Source organism: Cataglyphis hispanica, chromosome 3, assembly GCF_021464435.1.
Source record: "Cataglyphis hispanica isolate Lineage 1 chromosome 3, ULB_Chis1_1.0, whole genome shotgun sequence".
In the NCBI taxonomy this organism is placed as follows: Eukaryota; Metazoa; Arthropoda; class Insecta; order Hymenoptera; family Formicidae; genus Cataglyphis; species Cataglyphis hispanica.
Window position 1 is genome coordinate 10,075,647 of NC_065956.1, and position 24,901 is coordinate 10,100,547.

The window sequence follows — 24,901 nt, forward strand, 5'->3', positions numbered from 1 at the left end:
ATGTATGATGCACGAACATATAAATTATAAAAATATTTAATTTTTACACACATTATTGCAATATACATTACATATATAATATTTACAATATATATTTTTTTTTATTTACAAAGAATCAATTTGCAAATAAATTATTTTAAATATATTCATGATACAAAGATAAAATGTTGTTTAAGGATAGGAAATTAGTCATACATATTAGTATAAAAAATAAATATGTATCATTCTTATAATGTAATAAAAAAACATACTTCTTTAAAGCAGTCTTTAAAATTTTATCTTATTCAATTTTGTGATCAATTGTAAAGTCAATTGATACGTAGTTTTTGGTTTTTTCACAATCATTCTTGTTCGTCATTGTGATCAATTGTTTTAACCATTATGGAAAAAATTCCGTTTTGTTGCATTAAATCATTTGGTGAGCCTTCTTCGATGATTTTGCCTTCGTCAAGAACAATAATACGGTCGCAACCTAATAAAGCCGCCGCTCGATGCTGTAAAAATATTAATTTTGTTAAAATTTTATCTAATCTCATTATAATTCAAGATAATGTAAGAATTTCATTGACATAAAACTATTCATAATTAGGTAACATGTTATAAATAATAATATATTGAATTAAAATTAATATATTAGTGTTAAATATATAACATTAAAAAAAAAAGAAAAAAATTTCTGCAAATGTTGGCATGACAATTTAAGCGACAGTTTCAACTTTGTAAATTGTGCAGATTTAATAAACATTAATTTTTTTATGATTGATTGAACCTTTAAAAACAATTAATGTTGGTCGTTGTTGAATTATCTACTTGGCAAAATACATATTTAATTTATAAAAATATCTACTAACCGCGATAATGATTACAGTTTTGTTCTCAAAAGCAACAGCGGCCGCTTTTAAAAGCAATTTCTCAGTAACTACATCGAGCGCACTAGTTGCTTCGTCGAATACAATGATACTTGATCGCTGAAGAATCGTACGTGCCATGCAAAGAAGTTGTAACTGACCGGCTGAAAAATTTTCACCGCCTTCTCGTACCTCGAGATCTATTAAAATTAGATTCTATTACATGCATGTTTTGTACACATTTTTATTTTTAAAATCTCTTATTTTATATTATGCTTATTATATAAATTTATTACACATACTCAATCCTTCCGGATGCGAAGCTATAATATCTTTGACTTGAGAGAGTTCCAAGGCATGCCAGATTTCTTGATCTTTATGTTCTGAGAATGGATCTAAATTTTCTCTACGAGAAATAATTCATCAAACTATAACTATCGTAAAATATATGAGTCGAATAGTATTAAAGACTTTAGATGTGTTTCGTAACAAGAGCCTTGCGAAATTTCACTGTTTATATATACAGACCTAATTGTGCCGCTAAACAATATTGCATCTTGTGGTATGGCCGATAACCGTGATCGTAATATTCGAAGAGGCACTTGCCGGATGTCAATCCCGTCCAATAAAATGCGTCCTTGACTGATTTCGATTAACTTGAAGAGAGCCATCACGGTAGATGATTTTCCGCTACCGGTTCTCCCACAAATGCCCAACTGCAAATATTAATTTTCCATGCGTGTGTCTATAATATATCTTTATTTACTTACATATTAAAAGGAAAAAAGATAATTCAACATTTATTTTATTTATCTTATCTATTATTATTTTGAGAGATATTATTTTATTATTATTTAATATAATAATTATTACTTATATTATATTAATAAAATTTATTTATTTTTTATTTTATTAATTATAGATCTAATTACCTTTTGTCCGGCTGGTATTGTCAAAAACAAATCTATGATCACCGGATTTCTGTCTATATCGTAGCGCAGAGAGACGTTCTCAAAAACGATTTCGCCCTTATTGGGCCAATCATCGGCTACTCGCAAATCTAATTATAAGACCCAAAAGATATAACCAGTACACGATAAGGAAGCTAATGAGTAATAACATAGTATAGGAAGAAAATAATAATTAAATAAGATATTTGAAAAATACTTTTTTAGTATCAATAGAGGACTTCATATTTCGTGTTTTTCATAATACATAGATTAATCATTAATGGCAGATTTTGATAATACTCAAATTAAAATATATAAAACTATCTTTCTGATAAAAAAAGAAAAATTTTTTTATAATATATGTTTCAAAATTAAATTTATTGAAAATAAAAATTTAATAACAACAAAGAAAAAATTTTGTATTAATAAATTACTAAAATTTTAAGTTGAAATAATTACCGTTTTCGTGATATTTTTCTGGTTGCACGTTTCTGTATGCGGAAATTCGGACCACACTTCCCATATACATTTCGATCTCTGCAGTAAATTTGACTACCCAGTTTAAGTATATCGGTACTAAGAGAGTATAATTGATTGCTAGGCCCACTAAAGCGGGTGTTACGCGGCTTGGATATAATTCTGCAGAAAGTAAGGCCGCAAAAATGGCTGTTATCACAATAACAGCGCCTAGATAATCCTAAAATTATTTATCAAACTATGAAAAAGTAATTACTAGAATCAAGGAATTTGAGACGTTTCGTACATATTGATATGATTCATAATGTATATATGCATATAATTATTTATATCAAATAAGATTATATTAATATAAATTTTTGAATCGCTAATCGCGATTGTCAAATTTTTAAAAATTGGTTTTTGAATCTAAATTTTTTAATACTCAATGCACTTTGCTCGTTATTTTTACCAATGCGATGCCGAGCCATCTGCTGCTAGTGTTTAGAATGAGAAACGCATTGGTGTTTATGTCGAGGCGTCTCATTGTTTCCTCCATGAAACGGCTTTCTTGCTTGAATGCTCTCAGTGTTGAAAGCCCGGACAAAGTTTCTGAGAAATGCGCTGCCACCGGTCCCCTCGTGCTTGAACCATACGTATAATTATTTATGTATTTCCACTTATAGAAAGCGAAAGATACAAAAGAAACATAATGACTATCTTTGAATTAGAGAAAAGAAACTTATGAAATATTTATAAATGCATACTGTTTCATACATATTGTCTTTCACTTGGAAAATTATTATCAGTTATTATTATTTAGTTGTTAGTAAATATTTATAGTTTTTATATGAATATCGTAGATCACTTGTGTACATTGTAAACTTCTAATTTTTTGAATAAGATGAGAGAATTAAAAGAAATTTTTTAATAGTCTTTTTTATGAAATTGTATAAATTTTTTTGCAAGGTTTATACGAAAGATCATGATAAAAAATATCATTAGTAATACCTTCCGTCTAGTCGTTGCAATTGTCTGGCGCTTCGCCTGTAGAATTTTTGTAATACGTAATAAGCGCAGCTGATTGGTACAGCGGCGATTAAGAACCACGGTGAAATAATAACATTGACAATTATAGCCGAGCCACAAAGTAATATAAAGGATGTTAATCTCTTGATCGATGTAGATAATTTCTTAAAAAAAAAAAAACAGAAATGGAAATTAATTCCTGCATAATTAAAACAATTTTATTACATATTATTTTTAACGACACATTCGTCATTTCTTATCCTATTCTTATCAAAATATGAGACAGAATATTAACCTTGTCTATGACACCCATATCGGCACTAAATCTATTCAAGATCTTTCCAATTGGATTACAGTCGAAAAATGAGATAGGCGCGCCGAGAAGTCCGGCGATGGCTTCGCGGTGTAATTTGCGTCTAGCTCTGGCACCTGCCCACTGTCCTGCCACATTATACAAAAATGATAAAAGGATAGAGCCCACGGATATGATGATGTATATCTTGAAATAGGATACCATCTGCAGAAAAAAAAAACAGAAATTCAAAATTGCTCGAAAAAAAAGAAACACGAATAGATACCTCATCGTTATTTCTTATTTTATCGTAAATATGATTTTTTCACTACATTTTCAAGCATCAACATATCAATATTATCTTGCAATAGCAATTATTATTAATGTTTGATAAATATTAATATAATATATAATTGATTATGGATAAATATTCTGATGCAGAAAGCTGATTAAATTTTTTTATTCTTTTGAAAAAATTATGAATTTTGAGATGACATACGAATGCAATACTTTTGTCGTTTATGTAATTAATGTAATGTCAATATTACATCTATCTACTTACATCCTGACGTTCACTCGTCGACGAATAAATGCTTTGATCTGTCCATCGACTCAACCAGAGATCGGTATACACGCGAAGAATTTGATAAGCCAATGCCGCTACGACATAAACGAGTCCTGGCATCCAGCCACCGGACTTTGGATACTCTATCCAAGTCATTCGAGTTACCATCCCATTTTTATCATCGATTTCAAATTCATTTTGTTCATTTGCATCTTCATCGTTCAGGTGAGCTAAAAAAGATTCAGAAATCATAATAAATATCTTAAAAAAAAAAAACAGAAGGGGAGTTGTGTACATATATGAAAACAGATTCAAAGATTATACAAAATTATATTTAAATAGTTTTGATAATTAACTGTCTTCCATGTCATCCATATCGTCACTGGTTCGCGATTCTACCGATAGAAATCGTTTCACTGGAAAAAAATCGCGTTCCTGTTGTTGATCAATCCTGAAAAAGGGTGAAAGAATATGATTTGATTTTATATTATTTATTTACTTGTAATTTTTTTCTTGCTGTAATTACTTGTTAGAATTTAATATCAGCCGACGCAAGACACTTTTATCTCTGTCTATCGTCATTTCTTCCGGATATCTAAAATTTGAATCATTATGTTTTTATTTTTTCAACTTTCATTTTTTTTATAGCAACTAATCTGTGTAAAAAAAAATTGAAACCTTGTGCAGAAGAATTGTTTTAGCATATTGTTATGTTGTCCGTTGTCGTAAGTGTTGTTTCTTTTCCTGCACGAAAATACAAAAAATAAAGCTATTTAATGCGTGAAGAATGTATAATTATCTACTATCTTATACTAATTTTTCTTATTTCTTATTATATAGTTACAATAAAATAATCCAATATTAAGTATTGAAAACTTGCGACGGATAATGCTAAAAATTTTTGCTAAACAAAAATCAATTTTGTGTCAAAGATCTGATGTTATAGTCAAAGATCTGATGCTATAGTCAAAGTTTCTTCTTAATAACTTAAAACAGAAAAGTTTATACCTCGATGCCATGTGTTCTCGATTCTCGAGAATCATCGGAGTGCTGCTCTGCCGAAGAACTGGCGATGGCCGTCGATTTTGCGTTTGAAAACTCGTGGATCTGACGCTATCGCGATACGTCTTTGATCTTTTTCTAGCGGTGTTCCATTCTTCCGTTGGTACTGGAAGATCTGTGAGATCGTGACTCAGATATCTCGATCCAGATAAAGTTGTTCGGCGCAATCTTAAAGGTATAAATGCTGGAGGATTCTGAAAAAAGAGTATTATAACAAAATAACGTTATCATCGCGGTAGATAGTATATATAATATACTATCTTTACATTAAATCTCCGATTAAAATTATCTCATTCACATATTCTGCCCTTTTTATTTACCATATGGACATCGCGGTCAATGATCCACGATCCGTCGCTGGCGTGCTTTTTTGTTATACCAATTCCAATTCTAGAGACTAATCTAATCAAGGACCATCTATCCTTGGCAGTTTTTTGAAAACGATTTTCATTCTCTTGCCTTGAATCCGCGATTCGCCATTCGGCTGCCAATTCAGGATCTATATTCTCGATACTGGATTTTGTTCCGACAGCACGGATTTGACAGTTATCCATGACAATTACCTTAAAATCAATTTTTATATAACTTTTTATTCATTTTTATTTTTTGTTTAATAAAAATAATTACGTGATATAATAAACATAAATAACTTTTTTTATGCATATAAAAAAAGTTGAAACAAAAATATATTTTTATTTGTGCACAATGTAATATGTTTGACTTTTTTTTAAATTAATATAAAATATTCTTGTTAATGATAATCGTAAAACCTGATGAGCAGCCTGTAAAAGATCCAATCTGTGAGTAACCATAATCACAGTTCGACCATTTCTCAACATAAGTTTTCTCACACCGTGATCAAAGATCTGCCGACCAACGTGCTGATCTAACGCCGACAATGGATCGTCCTGCAAGCAATTTTCAATATAAAAATTTTGCATATAAATCTTTCACGCGAAAAACTGATACATTAACATTAAATTTATATAAAGTACAGATCAAACACGGACCAGGAGGATGACATCGGCGTCGCTGTAAAATGCTCGAGCTATAGTGACTCTCTGCTTCTGTCCACCGCTCAAATTGATACCCCGTTCACCTATTTTAGTTAAATCCCGATCGGGAAGTATATCCACGTCCGGTTGAAGTGCGCATGCATGCAGAACGTTACGATATCTTCGTGATCGATACGCCGAACCAAAGAGAATATTATCCCGCAAAGTCGCGTTTTGAAGCCACGGCCGTTGCGCCACGTACGCAATCTTCAGACTCCTGATAAGATGATATGCGATTTTTTTAGCTCATAAAATATTATCTTTATTATTTTATATTTTTTTCTTCTTGTTATAATTACTTGGTCCACTCAATGTTTCCGTTGATTCGTTGAATCTCTCCTAAGAGTGCCGACAATAAAGAGGTCTTTCCACTTCCGATCCTTCCTACTATTATTGTCAGTTGTCCTAAAATAATGCGAAAGAAATGAGCAATAGAACACTTTATTATAGATTTTTTTTTTAATTTTAGTTACCTCGCGGGAAATTGAGAGCATTAATTGTTAACTTATTTTTATCAATTCCCCAAGCGAAAGTACACGATCTAATTCTAACAACAGATTCCGGGACTTCCGGATCTTTTTCAAATACCGTATCAACCGAGGAGTCAATTGTCAAATTAAAATCGCGCAAGATATTCGCTCGCGGATTTTCTTCATCTTCCACGATATTATCGAGCGATCCGAAAGTTGTCACACTGTTAATAACTTTGACCTTGAAGAAAATAATACATTGCATTGAGTTGAATTATAAAATTAAAAAATATAATATTTTGCCAAAATTTAATTGCGCTTTGACAGTTTTAGTTAAAAAACCCATTTTTTCGTACTTTATATAAAAGGAAATTTAATCAAATATTATCAGTTTTTTTTTTATTTAAGAAGTACTTACATCATTATTGATATAGGAATTCGACGATGACAATGTATCTGCGGCCGGTTTACGATCATTTGATTCGGGGAAGATATTTATGATCTCTGGCAATAAAAGAAACTCCTCTAATCTCGTTGTAGAAGTCTACAAAGGGATACCGTGAAGAATGTCTCACGGAAACTGAATTTAAGGAATATCTCAAGAACGCGTCATTCCTTACCAAAGCGTTGATGATAATCGGTACTATCGCCGGAAAGATGAAGAGCGGCACGGTCAGCTGCGAAAAGAGCGCGAGACTGGCAAAAACGTTTCCTGCATCAAGATTTCGTTCCTCCAACAAGAAATAAATTCCGAATGTGCAGAGGGTCATCAGAACGGAGGAGGCGTGCGTCAGAAAGTCTGCGATATTAATGTATATAAATTAATTTACTCAATTTTTAATTAAATTTTAGAAAAATAACTAAATTGTAAAACTTATTAAAGTTATAATTATTAAATTATAAAGAAATGTATAAAAATGCAATAGTTCGCATCTTTTCCCGTATCTTATACATATTATTATAATATGTATAATAGATATTTTAATGTAAGAGAAATTACTGATGACTGCCCAATATACAGAGTCCTTATTCAGCAGTTTTAATTCCTGATTTCGAGTTTTGCGTATACGATCTTCGAAAACATTTTCCCAGGCACGTAGCTTAATGAGTCGCATCCCTTGAAGAATTTCATTAACTAGACGTAGTCGCGCATCACTTCTTTCCTGAGAATATTTTGTGATTATCCTTATTAAATATTAAATGTGAGATTATGCTAATATATTAATTAAATAACCTAATATAATTGATATATTTTATTATTATTGAATTTATTCTATTGGCTAATTAAAAAAATTTAGAATCAAAAGAGATGGAGTAATTAAAGAAATTAAGAAGATAATTGAAAAATTAAAAAATAACGTACTGCTATGGACTTGGAATTTTCCGACATTTGTTTCCCGAGAAGGAGTTGCATCGGTGTGACGATCAATATGCAGCAAATCGCTCCCACAATTGCACTAACACCCAATTTTAAATATAGAAGGAAGATGATAACAGCAATCTATTAAATATATACAAATATTATATACAAATTAAAAAAAAATCTATAATAAAAGAAATAATCCTCCGTTAATTGTGTGATTTCTTCGTAATATAAATAATTTTTTTCGGAAATGTTACATAATAGAAACAAGTAATACATGCATTGCGTAATAATGTTGCTCTATGTATTTAAATATCTTTACTTTTAATGGAATGGCCCAGATATAATGAGCGATCCAAAAGAAACTCATCACGTTATACGCGTCTTCAGACATGAGATTTGTCAAAGTTCCAATGTCAACTGCATGTTGACAATGTTGATCTTTTTTTTCTTTGTCGGATGGTTTTTCTTCCTCAGAAATACTCCAAGAAGATAGTCGAAGAGCCTTATCATAAATTAATACCTGAACAATTCGATAAAATTTTATTAAATTTTATTTATCCAGCATTTTTTGAAACTCAAGCAAATAAAAAGCAGTATAGAAAAAATTATCTGTGAATTTTAAATTAAATGCTTTGCATTTATTTTGAATAATCCTAAATAATCCTGCTCTCGTATAATGTAATAATATACTACCTGAAGAGCTGTTCGCAAACGTATTCCTTCGACGCAGAGTAGATGAGTAGAAGCTTGGCTTATTGTACTTTGCAAAATGGTCGCAAAAAAAACCAAGATTCCCAAAAAATACCCATTTTTTATAATTTGAGAAAATGTCATGGCTCCCTAAATAAAGTTCATCTTTTAGGCTATATGTATTTTAATACTGTAAAATGATCGAGAGTTGTAACGGTACCTTCCAAGAGAAATCTTCGTTCAATATAGTATTGTTTTGAAGATCCGACGCATAATCGATGATTTTGGAAATTGCCATAGGACCTACTAAAGTCGTAGCATCGCCTAGCAATTTTAAGGCACCACCCGCCGCGAAAGCCAACCATATTCGTTTCCAGAAACATTTCCATAATGACACTTTCTGCCCACGATTTCGTAGCTAGGAATTTAATAATGTAACTTGTATAAATATACACGCGCAGAATATAAAAATAAATCGCACATAAATAATAATTTTATTAATTATTATTAATTATTAAAAATTTAATTTATGTCTAATGGATATTATCATATTAAAATGTATGAATGTGAAATATAAAAACGTAATGTAATCAAAAATTACATATGTAATAATAATACATATATAATTTCTGCTAAACGTATTGAAAAAAAATCATTTTTTGTAAAAATTTTTTTGAAAAGGAGAGAATCGATATACCCTTTCGGTTTCATAAATCTCGCGGAAATGTTCGAACTGATTCCTCGCCGTCTCCTCGTTCGGAAGTTGTCCAAGGTCATGGAATTCGAGTGATGCGTAATAACCGCGTGACAGCAGGTCAGTCACCCAGTGGAAGGTGATTCTGCTGAGAAACGGCGAGGCAGAGTGCATATAGGAGCCCCGCGTGTTATCGAGCCTTTTAACGGTATACCGCCTGCTCTTCTGCATCTAACAAGTAAAACCAAAATATCCTTGCGGATGTATTCACGGTGAGAAAACCGTCTGAAGTATCTGAGCGACGCGATGTTTACACATTTGGCTTTCGAGAGGAAAATTCGAGAAGTAAAACTGCCACTAGCAGTTTGCTTTTATCGAGTCGAGGAAGTCGTAAACGCAAATGGTGAGAAGGCTTTTAATACATCTGCATGCTTCAACTATAAGTTCCGAGGATATGCATTTTGATAGATATATTTAACGAATGGGAAAAGATATATAATAGGGGGGAATAAATGCCTCTCTATACTTATATAAAGAAAATAACTTGATCATACATATCTGTTTCTCTAAATCGGAATATTTTTTTCTTCAGGACTTTAAATAAAGACTTAAAATAAAGACTTAAAATAAGCAAAATCTTTGTTAAAAGTTTGTCTTATATATTTTTGTGAACGTGCCAGCATAACGCTTGAACAAAAAGCACCGTATTAGCGTTCGATAAGCACGTCTCACCGGTGCATGATAATAACCATTATTATTCAAACAAACTCGCTAAATGTAAAACAAACATTTACGTTAGTTGCCGGAGCAACTGGGCACCGTCGATAAGAATATAACTTCCTTGTGCTAACTGTCGGCTTAAGTTACTCTTGTTGTGAATGCCTGTTGTCATCTTACGCGATCAGGTTTAACCTCATACCGAAACTGAGTCACGTATTTTAATCATATCGAAAAAAGCGGTAATGTTATCTTTGAGATGAAACCGATGTATAATGAGGAAGGAAAATTTATATCATTATATTATTAATTGAAATTATATTATAATTAAAAAGTCACAAAGCACATTTAAATTTAATTTCTATTCATATCTACGTTATATTGTGTAAATTATAAGAGAATTTTACAAATATAATTTTATTAATTATAAATCATAAAGAATTTTTTCGATTGAAAAATCAAATAGCTACTCACCATACGATAAAGGGTGTAAGAATCGATAATAGCGAGTAATCCGCAACAAACAGCGGTAATCCCCGTTGTTACAACACGAACGTGTTGGATGGACAGATTAAGCCTAAAATATTTCTTTCTGAATAATTTCCAAAATATCTCATAAACATAAAAAAATAGATAAGATTAAAATATAACATTTTTTTAAATAAATATAAACTATGTAGAGAAAAGTTGTCATTAATAATAATAATATTTTATATATATGTACATATATATAAATTAAAAATTATTAATAAACATTATATATTATGCATATTATATAAACATTAATAAACATATATAATGTTAAATAATAATATTTTTTGTAACTAATAATAGAATTGACAAATTTTTAATTTAATAAATAGTAATAGTTTACAAAAAAAAAACTACTTAAAATTTTGATAAAAATGAAGATGAGAAGAGGCATCTTCGATGACTTTGATCTTGACATATGTTGTCAAGGTCATGATCTTAAACAATATTCAAGAAGTTTTAGCCGTCAATCATTGTCCATTAAAAAGTTATTAACAAAAAAAGTTTGAAATATATTAAAGTGCATGGACAGGAAGCACGCGCGCGCGTGCTACATACAATCTTGTTTTACAATGTAACATGTACTTTGTAAGTTGTAAAGCGAGGTCCACCCTGCCTACCGGTGGGGTGAGTGCGGAAGGGAGGCCAAAGGCCCCCCTCGCAACCCCTGTGTGTGCGCGCGCGCGCGCATGCTTCCTGTTCATGCATGTATTTTGATATATTTTAAACTTTTTTTGTTAATAACTTTTTAATGGACAATGATTGACGGCTAAAACTTTTTGAATATTGAGTCATGACCTTGACAACATATGTCAAGGTCAAAGTCATCACAGATGCCTCCCGTCATCTTCATTTTTACCAAAATTTTAACGAGATTGCATATTAATTACAGGGAGAGATGGAGACATATGAACATATATTTTATCTTATAATTATCTTATACTTAGAAAGTGTACCTGCATAAGTGTAAGAGTTTCCACAATCGCGAAAGGCCAATTATCGTAAATCCACCACCCGATACGGCGGTACCAAAACCATCCCTCATCTCGGTTTCGCGATGTAATATCCAACAAAATAGTATGGCAATTGTCGTCAAGATTGACGACAATGAGATCGATGTTAGTATGGATTCGCATAGTTCCAATAAAAGAATTGACAATAATAATATACAAAGTAAAGTTCTGCTTGTGTGAAGTGGCAGGAGCGATTTAGAAGGCCTGAGCAAAAAAAGATTATTTTATTATACTATATAATTACATCTATTTATTATTACAAATATTTATTTATCATATAAATAGAATTGTACATGCGAATGTGTAACGAAACATTTTAATAGTAAAAATGCACTAAATATATTTTATATGTTATATAGAGAATAATAATTTTATGTCGGTGATCGATAAAAGATAAGATTATAAATGTATGAAATTATTGAATGAAATCATCAAATGTAGCGTCATCGATTTGTTTATTAATAATCGTTTATTAATAATTTATTAATAATCAAGCAAAAATATGAAAAATCGCGATATTCAGGGCATGAAATTATTTCAAAAAGATTTAAATAATATATTGATTATACAAAGTAATGTTTCGGAATGTCAACAAATCTGCTAGCATATGGCTTTGGCGTTTGTTTGTGTTCCGTATGTTTATTGTAGTATTCCTGTGGAATTCAAACCAGATCGTTCCGATTCCCTTAGACAATACGATTCCCTCAGTTTTGACGCATTATGATATTTAAAAAGTTTTACTTACATATTATTGATCTAGATCATTCAATATTAATTCATAGTAGTAAAATGTTTATGGGTAAATTAAAATAAAATACTTAGTATGTTTTTATGGATGCATTCTGTAATCGCATCAGGTATGCGAGCATATTACATATTCGATGGGTAAAAGTGTATGAGCAAGCAGTTGGGTTTATACGCGCCTTAACAAATTTGAATAATTTCTGAGTCATTCTGCTTGCCATTTTCTGGGTCTTTAGATATATCGCGAGTCTGATCATGACATTACAATCAACTTGTTTTACACTTGTAGGTACTCGGCATATTTGCGTAAAGTAAATCTGAGATTGAAAAATATCAGAGGGTGGTTTCCGTAAAATAGATATGCGTTTATTTCAAGGTCTATGAAAAAAAGTATAACGAATAAAAGTAAAAAATATAATTCATATTTTTATCTTTGCCTTTATTTGAAAAAGCTGTTTATAGAAAATTTATATCGTGCGACAAAAAAATAATTGAATGATATATTGAAGTTTCTACTTACGCGGCCTGTTATTAATTACATGATAATGATGAATAGTATGCATCTAATTAGCTAATTTAATTTAATTAGATAAATATATTTGAAAAAACAAAAATGAAAAAAGTTTATTGCAATTACGAGGTACAAAACATCAGTATTGGTTTATAAAAAAGTTTATTTTATGTTTAATTTATGATAAGCGGATCTGATAATCAATATTATTAAGATTATTCGAATGATGATTGCTGATGTAAATCAGCGATTACTTATAAAGTATTTTTGTTTTACAAAAGAAAAAGAGACAGAGAAAGACCCAAGAAAGAGAGGGAGAGAAAGGGAGAGAAAACTACTACCTGTTATTAATTATTCCTATAATTAATACGAGGCATCTCTCTCTCTCACTTTCTTTTTTTTCTTTCTTTCTCTGTTTCCACGAGCACATTTTGCTATTCCGTTTTATTAATTGCTTTATAATAAAAACGTACGCAGTGTCGATGAAGTACATCAATTGCGATTAACGGAATTGCTTCATTTGCATGCAGCAACAATTTCATAGGCGCGGAACACGAGTATGTAATTATTATATAGTGTGGTACTTATATATAAAATAATTACCGGGTAAAAGATCCATTAATAAAATTTCTAATAATTGCTTCGCATTTATGTTTTTTGAAATGTAACGTTATATAGTTGGTATAATGAAAGTTGTAGTCAAAGTACACCAATTTTTATTGGAGAGAAAATATTTATATATTTGCTATGCGTGCGAATCGAGATATTTTATTTCTTATTTAATTTTCAAATATTTCACGATTATAATAAATTTTTTTCGTTGATATTCAAATATTAAATTTTTTTTTGCACATTATTGAAATAGCTCATATAGAACATAATTTAATATCTAATATTATATTTTATAAAATATCTTATACACTGAAAAAACTTTAAAAATCGTAGGAAAATATATGAGCATTTATCTTTGTAGTAAAAAATCGCGTGATTAATTAAACGTAATTCATTCACATGTTGTACTTTGACAAACAAGATATCGAGTCATTGCGAAAATACCGCAGAATTTATTAATCTGTTGCTTCTGCGAAACTACGTTACAACATGCAGCTTTAGCATATAAAAATAATCAACAGGCTTTTTTGAGAAACGAAGCTAAGCACTATAAATGCCTAATAAATAAGTAATTAAAGAACTAACAAGTTTTAAAAAAGCTTACAACCTCTCGTGTCAGTTTCTTTGAAATTTAGTTTTCCAATTATATATATATTATAATATTAATAATATTTATTATATATATATATATATATATATATATATATATATATATATAAATGCATATATATATTTATTACTCAGAATCTGTTATAGATAGTTATTATATAACGCGGAAAAATGATGAAAGAGCATGTTGTATTCCAGATAATAATAATTGATTCGAGGATAACATATAATTACCGGCTTATGCATCTAATGGTATCAAATAGATTAAATTCTTCGGGATGAATGTAACCTTCATTTGAATCATGGGACATCCCCAAGAATAGAACATTTTGTCTAATTGAAACTTGCTTCAATTAAGCCCAAAAGTTCTCGCATACTATTTAAGTAACATGTGTAACGGATGTTCTTACAATACGCTGGCACGCGAGAAACTTTGTATTCTTAGATAGTACATACATATATACATACATTGATAACTCGCGTTTCCCATTTTAGATCGCTATAAGTATATCACATTGGGATAAAGCAACATTTATATTCGTCTAACTAATCGCGTGAGAATTGATTGTCCCATAAGTAAATTAAATAAACTTTGATTTTTGAAACGTGATTATTCGTGAGTTACAAAATTATTATAATTTTATTACAAGTTAAAATATTGGCTCTCTCAGATGCTACATTATTTTTTTTTCTTTAACTTACTTTCTGATCGCGTTGCATTTGTACTTGAAAATTAAAATCGCAGCAACGAGTATTGTAAAAATAGTGACGCAGATGTTCATCAGTTCAACGAAACACTCGGTCGTTAATTGTAAATCATTTTCCAGCACTTGGAACACCGTGCCGTTTTCGGCACGCCAGAACCAAACGATCCGTTTTGCAGATCTCGGGAGTATATGTAGAAATTTGTAGCGTTTGCAAAAATCCATTTTGATCACATATGCGTGCAGTATCTCCGATAATTTTAATACAAAGTATCATTTATATGACTCATTAGAGTTGCACCTAGAAAAGCGAATATTCATGTGCCATTTGAATCAGATGAAATGGCAGATAAAGATATCGGAGACAGAATTAGGTATGATATTATGTGTGAAAAGAATGAGAAATGTGTATGTATATGTATGCAGATTTGCATTTCTATAGAAAAGAATAAGTATGTCAAATATTCATAGACTGAAATAAATTACGCGCGCTGAAATATTCAAATATTTAGACTCTCCCTCTTTCCGGAATAAATTGTATGGTAGAGCATACACATTATCAGATAATAGATCTCATTTATTTTCAAGTTATACTTTTATTACTTTTTTACACTGACGTCACAGTAGAGTACGAATTAGATTTGTTTTTCGTAAAAATACGGAAAAATCCTCGCATCATGTGATTCATTTTCGCATTTTAACACGTTTTCTTCTCTTGAATATTTAAAAATATACCGAGTCGTTGAATAACGTCGTTGAAATTTATCATTCAATAATTTGAGAGCGTGTGTGCCAAACTTCATAATTCATTCCTTGTTACTGGAGATATAATTTAAGAAGGTCAAGGATAAAATCAATAAAATGATAAAATTAAATGAAGTTTTACGCGAAGTTGCAATATAGAGATATGTTTGAAAATTGTATTCAGCACTTTTCATAAAATCCAGAGAAGAGAGAATTACAAAAATCGCATATAATTTCGAGGTAAAATATACATATGGACAGACTATTAGACAAACAATGATCTCCATTGTGCTGATGGTATCATAAAATCAATGCACCAGAATTAATTGCTAAAATCAATAAAGTGAAAAGTTCAGAATTTTGTGATGAACTCGAAATTATCATTGAAATACTATGCGCGTAGTGTTTTATTAAAATTTCAAATAAATCTCTTAATGTAATCTTACTTTATTTATATTCGATCAATTCCTGAAAAGAATTCTGGAGAAAACTACGAAAAAATAATTTCTCTCTTAAGGGTTTTTTGTGCATCGCACTTTGCACTGGACAATGATTAATGATATTAAAATGAGGAAAATCAATGATGAAAACATTGATATGACATGAATATAAAACAAGTTAGAATTTTAATTGTATTTTGCATACGTTATATTGTTTTGAATGTATTTGCTAATTAATATACATTATATTACTTTTTACTTGAATATTTAACAATGACACTCAACTGACATATAAATCTTAATGAAACGATGTGTTTTGAAAATTTATCCCAAAAAAAATTACATCAATCGTATGAATATTTTGCAATATTTAATTTATATTCCTTAAATAAGATAATCTTATATCTCATACTTTAATCTATTTATATTAAATGAGAAAAACTTGATAAATTATTCTCGAATTATTTCAATTCTCTAACAATAAAATATGATATAAAATGAATAAGATCAATATAAATTATGCACGTTCAATTAAATTAAATAATTAATATTAAATTAAAAATCATATTAATTCTGTGAGTAAATTAAATCTTTAAGCATATTCCAATAGGTTTACTTACCAACGAGATAGATTAACTTTCTGTTTACTCATGGTTCACTTGTTCAATCATATTGACAACCCAATAACAAGTGTAGTTAACATAAACGTGATTCTTAATTACGATGCATTCGTTTTTTCGGATAAACGCAGAAAATTGAAATACTAGCCTGTTGTCACCTTTGGCCGTGCATGCCGACACAGATCACCACGTGCGCGTTACTGACAAGTGGCACAGGAGCCACGTCTTCCCTCGCCAATGGTTCACAGTCTACTGAGATGAGAACCGGACAGAATTCTAATAGCAATTCCATGTGCATCGTGAGTCACACGGTGAAAAAAATTTTGTGAGCTACTGCAGAACATAGACATAAAAAACTGATATAATTTCGTTAAATTAAAATTTTAATGTAATAGATGCGAAATTAATTCGAATGGTAAACACAATTTTTTCATGTATAAATCTTTAGCGTTTTTTCCGCGTGTTTCTTACCGTGAATTTAAAAACGGCAAGAAAAAAGAAAACTTAAAAATATATTGTTGAATATTAAAAAGAAAAGTTTCCTAAATAAAATAGAATAGAAAGTTATATTATGTATGCAATTGTAAAGATCATAAGGATAATTATTTAGATTTTATAAACAATTTAGCATAAAAATTTGCATTTAGATTTACTCATTATACCAATTTCATTATATATATTTAAAAAAAGAATGTAAAAGATTTGCAAATAAATAGTAAAATAGCTAAAAATCAAAGGTATAAAAAAAATATTTGAATTAGTTTTGTTGCAGCGTTATTTGCAAAAATGGATAGACATCATTTGATAAAAAGTCTTTTTTTAGTTGTACTGTCGTAAATTGAATTTTTGGAAATTATATAGGATTTCAGTCGTTGATTTTCTGATGGAAAGCAAATGTAACAGTTGTGCATCTTCGTAAATTGCTGATATTTGCTTGTTTGACGCTACTTGTTTAGTTTTCCTACAATAAGATCGGCCGGAAAGTATCGATAGCTGCGCCCTATTAATGGACATCGCTAACCATCGTTTCTACAAATCGCGTTAGTCACAGCTTAATTTTATCAGCGAGGCTTCTTCACATCTCTTTTGACGATTAACAAGCCTCAAAAAGCTCAAAACACATATTTCACATTCTTTTTAGAGAGTATTTATAGACTTCATATGTAGTTAATAATAGATAGTGCTTTAATAGAAAAACAATTAATTTTTAATTATTTTTTTATTAAAAAGCGATAAAAATCTAAGCAATGTTAAATTTTACGAATATAAAATTCTTGTATCAATTTTTAGACATATAAAACTGATAAAATAGAGAATTTAATTATAGATGTGAGTTACATATGTTCGCATTGATGCAGACTATGTCAAAATTTTATTATGATATCTTCATTATTTAAAAATTGCAAATTAATAATAATTCACGATTAATTGGACAAAATACGATTTTAGTAAATAAATTCAATTCGCAGATTTGAAAGAATTTGTTGTAACGCCATTTTATTACGCCGTTGCAAGTTATTTCAAAAGACTAGGTAACTCTATTTTATTTGCTTATCAAATAATTATCAAAGATAATTTTCCGTTCTGACGCTCGTAACAAATTATTTTTCCATTCTTTTATTTTTCCATAACTTGATCGGATGTAATAAGAATTATTGGCCGCCTTTATCGTATTCTTCAAAAAATATATTACTCGGAAGAATAACCAGTTTTGCATTGCTTACACAACTATCTTTATAGCGCAGAGAAAAAAGGGGCTAATAAGAGCTGAGCACAAAAAACAGAGCGGAAATAGAAATCTTCATTAAAATTTTTTTAATTAAATCTTTTTGGATCATCCTCTCTCAGTAACTGCTAATAAAAATTTTTATATCACATGCATAGAAACAATATAACAATGTACAGTAAATACATACATAAAAATTATAAAAAATTGTGTGCTCCAATTTCACTTACTTTTTGTTTGACAATGAGGCATTATAAATTGCGCATGGAAGTCGGAGCCCACAATTTTTATAATTTTCAATAATATATTTACTATTTATTTTTATATCGTTTTTTATGTACGATACAAAAAATTTTTGTTAACAGTTATTTAGAAAGAGAGAAAGAGAGAAAGAGAGAGAGAGAGAGAGAGAGAGAGAGAGGGGTCAAAACCGTCCGGAAAAAAACCGAAATATTTAAAGGATTATATAACTTAAAGGATTTTTTATAAAGGATTTGCGTTCTGTTTTTTTGTGCTTGGTTCTTATTAATCTATTTTTCTGTTTGTTATATATATTATTTATTAGAACCTTTTTATTTTTATTATTATTAAAAGCATTCCGTGCGGTTTCTGTGAGAGAACACCGTCACTTACGCGTTGACTAGTTTGTTATTCATATATTCCTTTGTGCCATCAATTTCTTCCGCTTTAAAAACTATTACATGTGTTAACCGCGCGCGAGAATCCTGTCTGCAACATTTATTTTATATTACTTTTAATACTTTACTATTCTATCTTATTTCGCGTGATGTTAGATATCTTCACCATGAATATTTAAGACATAAAATTTTGCGTATATTCAAGGCACGTGTACATGATAAATTACTTTCTGCACCGTTAAGCGATAGCTTTTAATTAGATTTTGAATATTAAATCTTCTTCTCCTCTCTCTTTTCATCAAGTATATAAGTTTGAAAGCAACAAAATGTTGCTTTTTTACCTTATCGTGGTCTTTCATATGGAAAAAGACCACGATAATTTATTTGAAAAATATTTAATAATAAACATTGACAATATATAGAGAAAATACGCCATAAGAAGTCGCTATGGGATTAATAAAATCTAACAACTGGTCTAGACTTATAAAATATCATCAAATCAGACAATGATAAAGGTGTCACGAGTCACATCTTATATTCCTATCAATATTTTACAAATAAAGTTCATCAATGATCAGATATTCTTATTCTCTTTCTCTCTCTTTCTCTTATATCTTTTTCTTTTTACTCTTTTACTGATTTTTATTCATTTCCTGCGTTTACTATTATGTTTACTATTAAGTTTACTATTATGTAATGAACACTCGATAGCATAAAATCGCTTATGCATATGAGAGGAGAAAGTTTGCAGAGATACAGAGGTATCCCTGAATAGCGTTTCCCTCTCTTTGCGGATTTCTGTTTTACATTGGCGAGAGAAGCGAAAAAATAGATGGCGATTAACTGTTTTAGTTTTCTCAGTGAGTCAAATATCACCGGATATTTTTCCTCATTTGTTTACATTGCTTTGTTACATTGTGCTATCTTATTAACGAGTATAATTAATTCTTGATTTCATCAATCCGTGGAGAAGGGTATGAGTATTCATCACACATCAACGCAAGAATACACATAATTTCACACGTACAGATGCATTGAACTTTACACACGCACACGCGTCGCTAGAAATATCATTAATAATAACGCCCTAATATTATGGAACATCTCTCATTAATTTTTCTTTTTTCTTCCATTTGCAGTAATTCGAAAAAAACGGCATGGCGCTGTCGATGATGCGGACCGGTTCGAGACAGTTTCGTTTTGGATCAGTCGCGAAGATTATACCCAAAAAAATTATCTTTCTAAAAAAGGTACAAAAAAGGCGCCAAGTACATGCGCTAGTTGTGCGCCTGTTATATGTATTTATAAAATTAACCAAAAAAACTGTTGTATAAAAATATCAAAAATATTATTGTACATAATAATTGTTTAAATTTCCTACAAAAATAATGATATCAACAAAAATAATGATATCAACAAAAATATAAATTTATATTATAAAATTAATTTATTTTAGTTATTTAAATTTTATTATATAAAATTATGTAAGATGATATAAAATAAATAATCACATGTACACATTCTAATAACCATATATATTCTAAAAATTTAATAAAAAAGATAATATTCAAAAGAAAAACAAAATTAAAAATTTAAGCAGAAATCAAAATTAAAAATTTATACAAAAAATTAGAAATTAAAATTTATACAAAAATTAAAAATTTTTAAATACAAAAATACAAAATTAAAAAATAAAAAAAATTTTAGTTAAAAATCTTGGCGCTGCTAAGTTTCAAAATTAATAACTGTAATGTATCTTAAAGTAACAAATAATTAATTTAATTAAAACATTATTATATCAATAATTGCAATGTAAATGTATGGAGTAATGATGTTAATATCATTAACATATTGTTCAGTTTAGCAGCGCCAAGATTAACTAAAATTTTTTTATTTTTGATTTTATATTTTTGGATTTAAAAATTTTAATTTTGCATAAGTTTTAATTTCTAATTTTTTGTATAAATTTTAAATTTTACATGTGATACATGTACATATGATTGTTTATTTTTTTCATCTTACATAATTTTATATAATAAAATTTAAATAACTAAAAAAATTAATTTTATAGTACAAATTTTTATTTTGCGCAATTCTTTGATATCATTATTTTTGCAGGAAAATTAAAACAACTATTATGTACAATAATATTTATGATTTATACAACAGTTTTTTTGATTAATTTTATAAATACATATAACAGTTTTTCACAACTGGCGCATGTACTTGCCGTCTTTTTTTAGAAAGATAATTTTTTTGGGATATCATTCTTTTCTTTTGTTATGGTAAACATCAAATTTAATAAGCAAAAAACCCGCCACTATCCTGATTATATTTAATCATAAATGGAAAAAAAATTAAATTGTGGAACATGAAGAAGAAGATGTAGAATTTATAACAACATTAATTAATTAATTTCTAAATTTTGATGAATTTTATATAATGGAAATAAAATTTGATAGAAAGAGAAAGAATAGATGAATATTGAGAAGATGAGCGATGATAGAGAGTGATGAGAGGAGAGAGTGAGAGAGGGAGAGAGAGAGTGTAGCGGCGTGGACGGATCGGTTGCAAGTATATTTTAATGATTAATAGTTTAAACGATTGCTCCTTAATTGCTCCGTTAGAATCCACAATTGCTCCCATTTTAAAATTAATATTTTTTTAAATATTAAAAAAAAACGTAAAATAAATTATTTTTACTCAAAAATTAATTTTCAATAGCTTTCTACAACTATATCCAGCATAAAACGATTGCTCCTTAATTGCTCCATATTGCTCCATCATTATTTTCATGATTTATTGCATTTTTTATAAAAAATTAACAAGTTAATCATTTCTCAAGCGATGCCGCCGCCACCTATCGGCTGTCTATCTCAACTACATGGCATCTCAGCTAGCAGCCAACAACGAGAATATTCAAATATCTCAAAAAGTTTAATCAACATTTCTTATTGATTTTTTGATAGAATAATTGCTCTTTTCTTTCTCTGTTATGAAATTCAAGATCACTCCAATTGTATAATTAATTCTTTATAATATTTTAATTATTTTTACTCAAAAACATATTTATTGTAATATTATAATATTAAACATATTTTCAATAGCTTTTTACAACTTTATCCAGCATAAAACGATTGCTCCTTAATTGCTTTATATTGCTCCATTATTATTTTTATGATTTATTGCATTTTTTATCAAAAATTAACAATTCGTATGTTGTTAGCTGACGATTAACACTTTTTTTAAATAATTATGTGTGAAATCAATTGTATTTCGTTTGTAGATGATTGTAGTACAGTTATTTTTGTTTGTTAGTTTATAATTAATTTTTAATTAATTATTTAAAGTTTGATATATACCAAAGTACATGCTTGGACTAAAAGCACGCGCACGCGTATGCGGACGGATGCAAGAGGGGCCATCGGCCCCCCTCCACACTCACCCTGCCGGTAGGTAGGGTGGACCTCACTTTACAACTTACAAAGTACATACTACGTTGTAAAGCAAGGTCCGCCATGCCTACTGGCGGGAGTGCGGGAGGAGAACTCCCCTTGCACCACCCGGGTGTGTGTGTGTGTGTGAGCGCATGCGCGTGCTTTCTGACCATGCATGTACTTTGGTATATTTCAAACTTTAAATAATTAATTGAAAATTATTATAAACTAACAAACATAAATAAATGCACTACAATCATCTACAAACAAAATACAATTGATTTCACACATAATTATTTAACAAAAGTGTTAATTGTCAGCTAACAACATACGAATTGTTAAATTTTGATAAAAAATGCAATAAACCATGAAAATAATGCTGGAGCAATATGGAGCAATTAAGAAGCAATCGTTTTATGCTGGATATAGTTACAAAAAACTATTGAAAATATATTTTTGAATAAATAAAAATAATTTATTTTACGTTTTTTGTAAATATTTGAAAAAATATTAATTTTAAAATGGGAGCAATTGTAGATTCTGACGGAACAATTACGGAGCAATTGTTTGAACTATTAATTATTAAAAAATATGAACTTCCAGCGCTAACTTATTTCCGGTGTTTTATCCTGCTTGAAAATGGACGTGGCCATGTAGTTCTAAGCGCCCGTAAAATGGACGTAGAGGCGCTGCTGCACGTGATCGACAGCTATCGTACGAAAAACGTCGGGATGGTCGTGTTACGTCTCAGCGACGCTCTTTTTCACTCTATACCTCAGTTAGTGAGAAAAAGATTGCTCTCTACTTTTATAGGGCAACCTGCTTCCACCGGCTATACCCCAGGGACGCCGAGAGCTAGGACTAATCTAGTGGATCTAGGGGAATGATGTAGGCGCGGAACTATTTGGTTACTAGGAAGTTTCACTAGGTATTTTAGGGATATGGACGCAACTAGGTATACGTAATTCGAAGGTTAATCAGATTTAAAGAATAGACCTTTAATATTATAATAAAAGAAAGATATCGATTATGGTTGCATTTTAGCGGCAAGTCCGCTTGTATTGCGGGTTCACCATATGCAAGGGGCTTGTTACTTAAGATATATATATATATATATATATATATATATATATATATATATATATATATATATATATTAATTAGAAACCGTAAGAGTTAGAGAATTAAGACTTGAAAAGTAACATTATGATAGAAATTAAGGATAGTTAACAAATTGTGGACACTAAATAATAGAGAGTTAGTTAGATCGAATTAATTTATTATGAGAATTGTCTAAAGGATAAGGTCTTTTATTTAATATCAATACTTGATTATATTATGACTCTAAATTTCTGATAGAAAGGGAAGGTTTAGAAAAGAGGTCGAATGTCGCCAGGGGCACCGTAATTAGCGCTCGGCAACTAGGTTCAAGGATTGGGTTGTGTTCAGAAAATTAGATAATAAATTTGATTTTAATTTAATCTCCTGTTGTCATTTCTTGTGGGAGATTTTTAAATTGATAGGAAACGCCGCCAGGGCACCTCGATCAGCGCTCAGCAACTAGGTTTAAGGGTTATATAAAGAATTCAAGAAGAAAGGAGGAAGTCGCCAGGGGCACTATAAGCGCTCGGCAACGAGGTCAAAATTTAGGAAAAAGGGAGTCGCCAGGGGCACCATAAGCGCTCGGCAACGAGGTCAAAATTTAGGAAAAAGGGAGTCGCCAGGGGCACCATAAGCGCTCGGCAACGAGGTCAAAATTTAGGAAAAAGGGAGTCGCCAGGGGCACCATAAGCGCTCGGCAACGAGGTTTAAGGATTATATTCAGAATTTAGGAAGAAAGGAGGAGTCGCCAGGGCACCATAAGCGCTCGGCAACGAGGTCAAAATTTAGGAAAAAGGGAGTCGCCAGGGGCACCATAAGCGCTCGGCAACGATGGATTTTCGGGAAAAAGAGCAAAGTGTTGCAAGATTAAGTCAGGTTCAAATGACAACAGTAGTATATATTTTGCATGGAATTTATAAATCTTACTTAGTATTGATATTAGGGTGTGTTTTAAATAATAGTAGGATAATAGATTAAAGTTGACTGACTGGAAACTGTCAGCCACATGCTAATGCTTGACAGAGGATTTCTTATTATTTAGAGGATGAAAAGATAATTAATTGATATTAGGGGTTGTCAGTTAATTCAAATAAAGTTTCTAATATTTATGGAAAGATGGGATTTATAGTAATTGTAAGTACTTACCGTGATGTGGCAGAAAAATCTTTCCTTCTGTTCAAGTTCTGGTCGTACCTTGTTAAGCCCTTCTCTCGTCCTTTAAGACCTCGGTCGTGGATGAAGTAGGCCGGATAAAAGTACACAGATGTATGCACAAA

The 24,901-nt window shown here is 30.1% G+C and overlaps 1 protein-coding gene across 1 annotated transcript; it reads right to left on the reverse strand.

Moving 5' to 3' along the window:
- Nucleotides 1-54: 54 nt before the first annotated feature.
- LOC126859216 (ATP-binding cassette sub-family C member Sur) lies at nucleotides 55-16,950 on the reverse strand. Its single transcript, XM_050610243.1, has 31 exons — nucleotides 16,723-16,950; nucleotides 14,917-15,219; nucleotides 11,682-11,942; nucleotides 10,669-10,771; nucleotides 9,481-9,708; nucleotides 9,004-9,201; nucleotides 8,787-8,933; nucleotides 8,413-8,613; nucleotides 8,091-8,228; nucleotides 7,728-7,890; nucleotides 7,348-7,526; nucleotides 7,146-7,271; nucleotides 6,731-6,968; nucleotides 6,557-6,662; nucleotides 6,213-6,474; nucleotides 5,973-6,110; nucleotides 5,523-5,765; nucleotides 5,149-5,396; nucleotides 4,819-4,884; nucleotides 4,667-4,735; nucleotides 4,497-4,591; nucleotides 4,138-4,370; nucleotides 3,579-3,800; nucleotides 3,266-3,447; nucleotides 2,727-2,898; nucleotides 2,258-2,495; nucleotides 1,781-1,908; nucleotides 1,377-1,564; nucleotides 1,151-1,254; nucleotides 852-1,048; nucleotides 55-494 (listed from the first exon to the last, which is right to left on the reverse strand). Exons 2-31 carry the CDS (start codon nucleotides 15,141-15,143, stop codon nucleotides 342-344), a joined length of 5,253 nt encoding a protein of 1,750 aa, XP_050466200.1. The 5' UTR covers nucleotides 15,144-15,219; nucleotides 16,723-16,950; the 3' UTR covers nucleotides 55-341.
- Nucleotides 16,951-24,901: the final 7,951 nt, after the last annotated feature.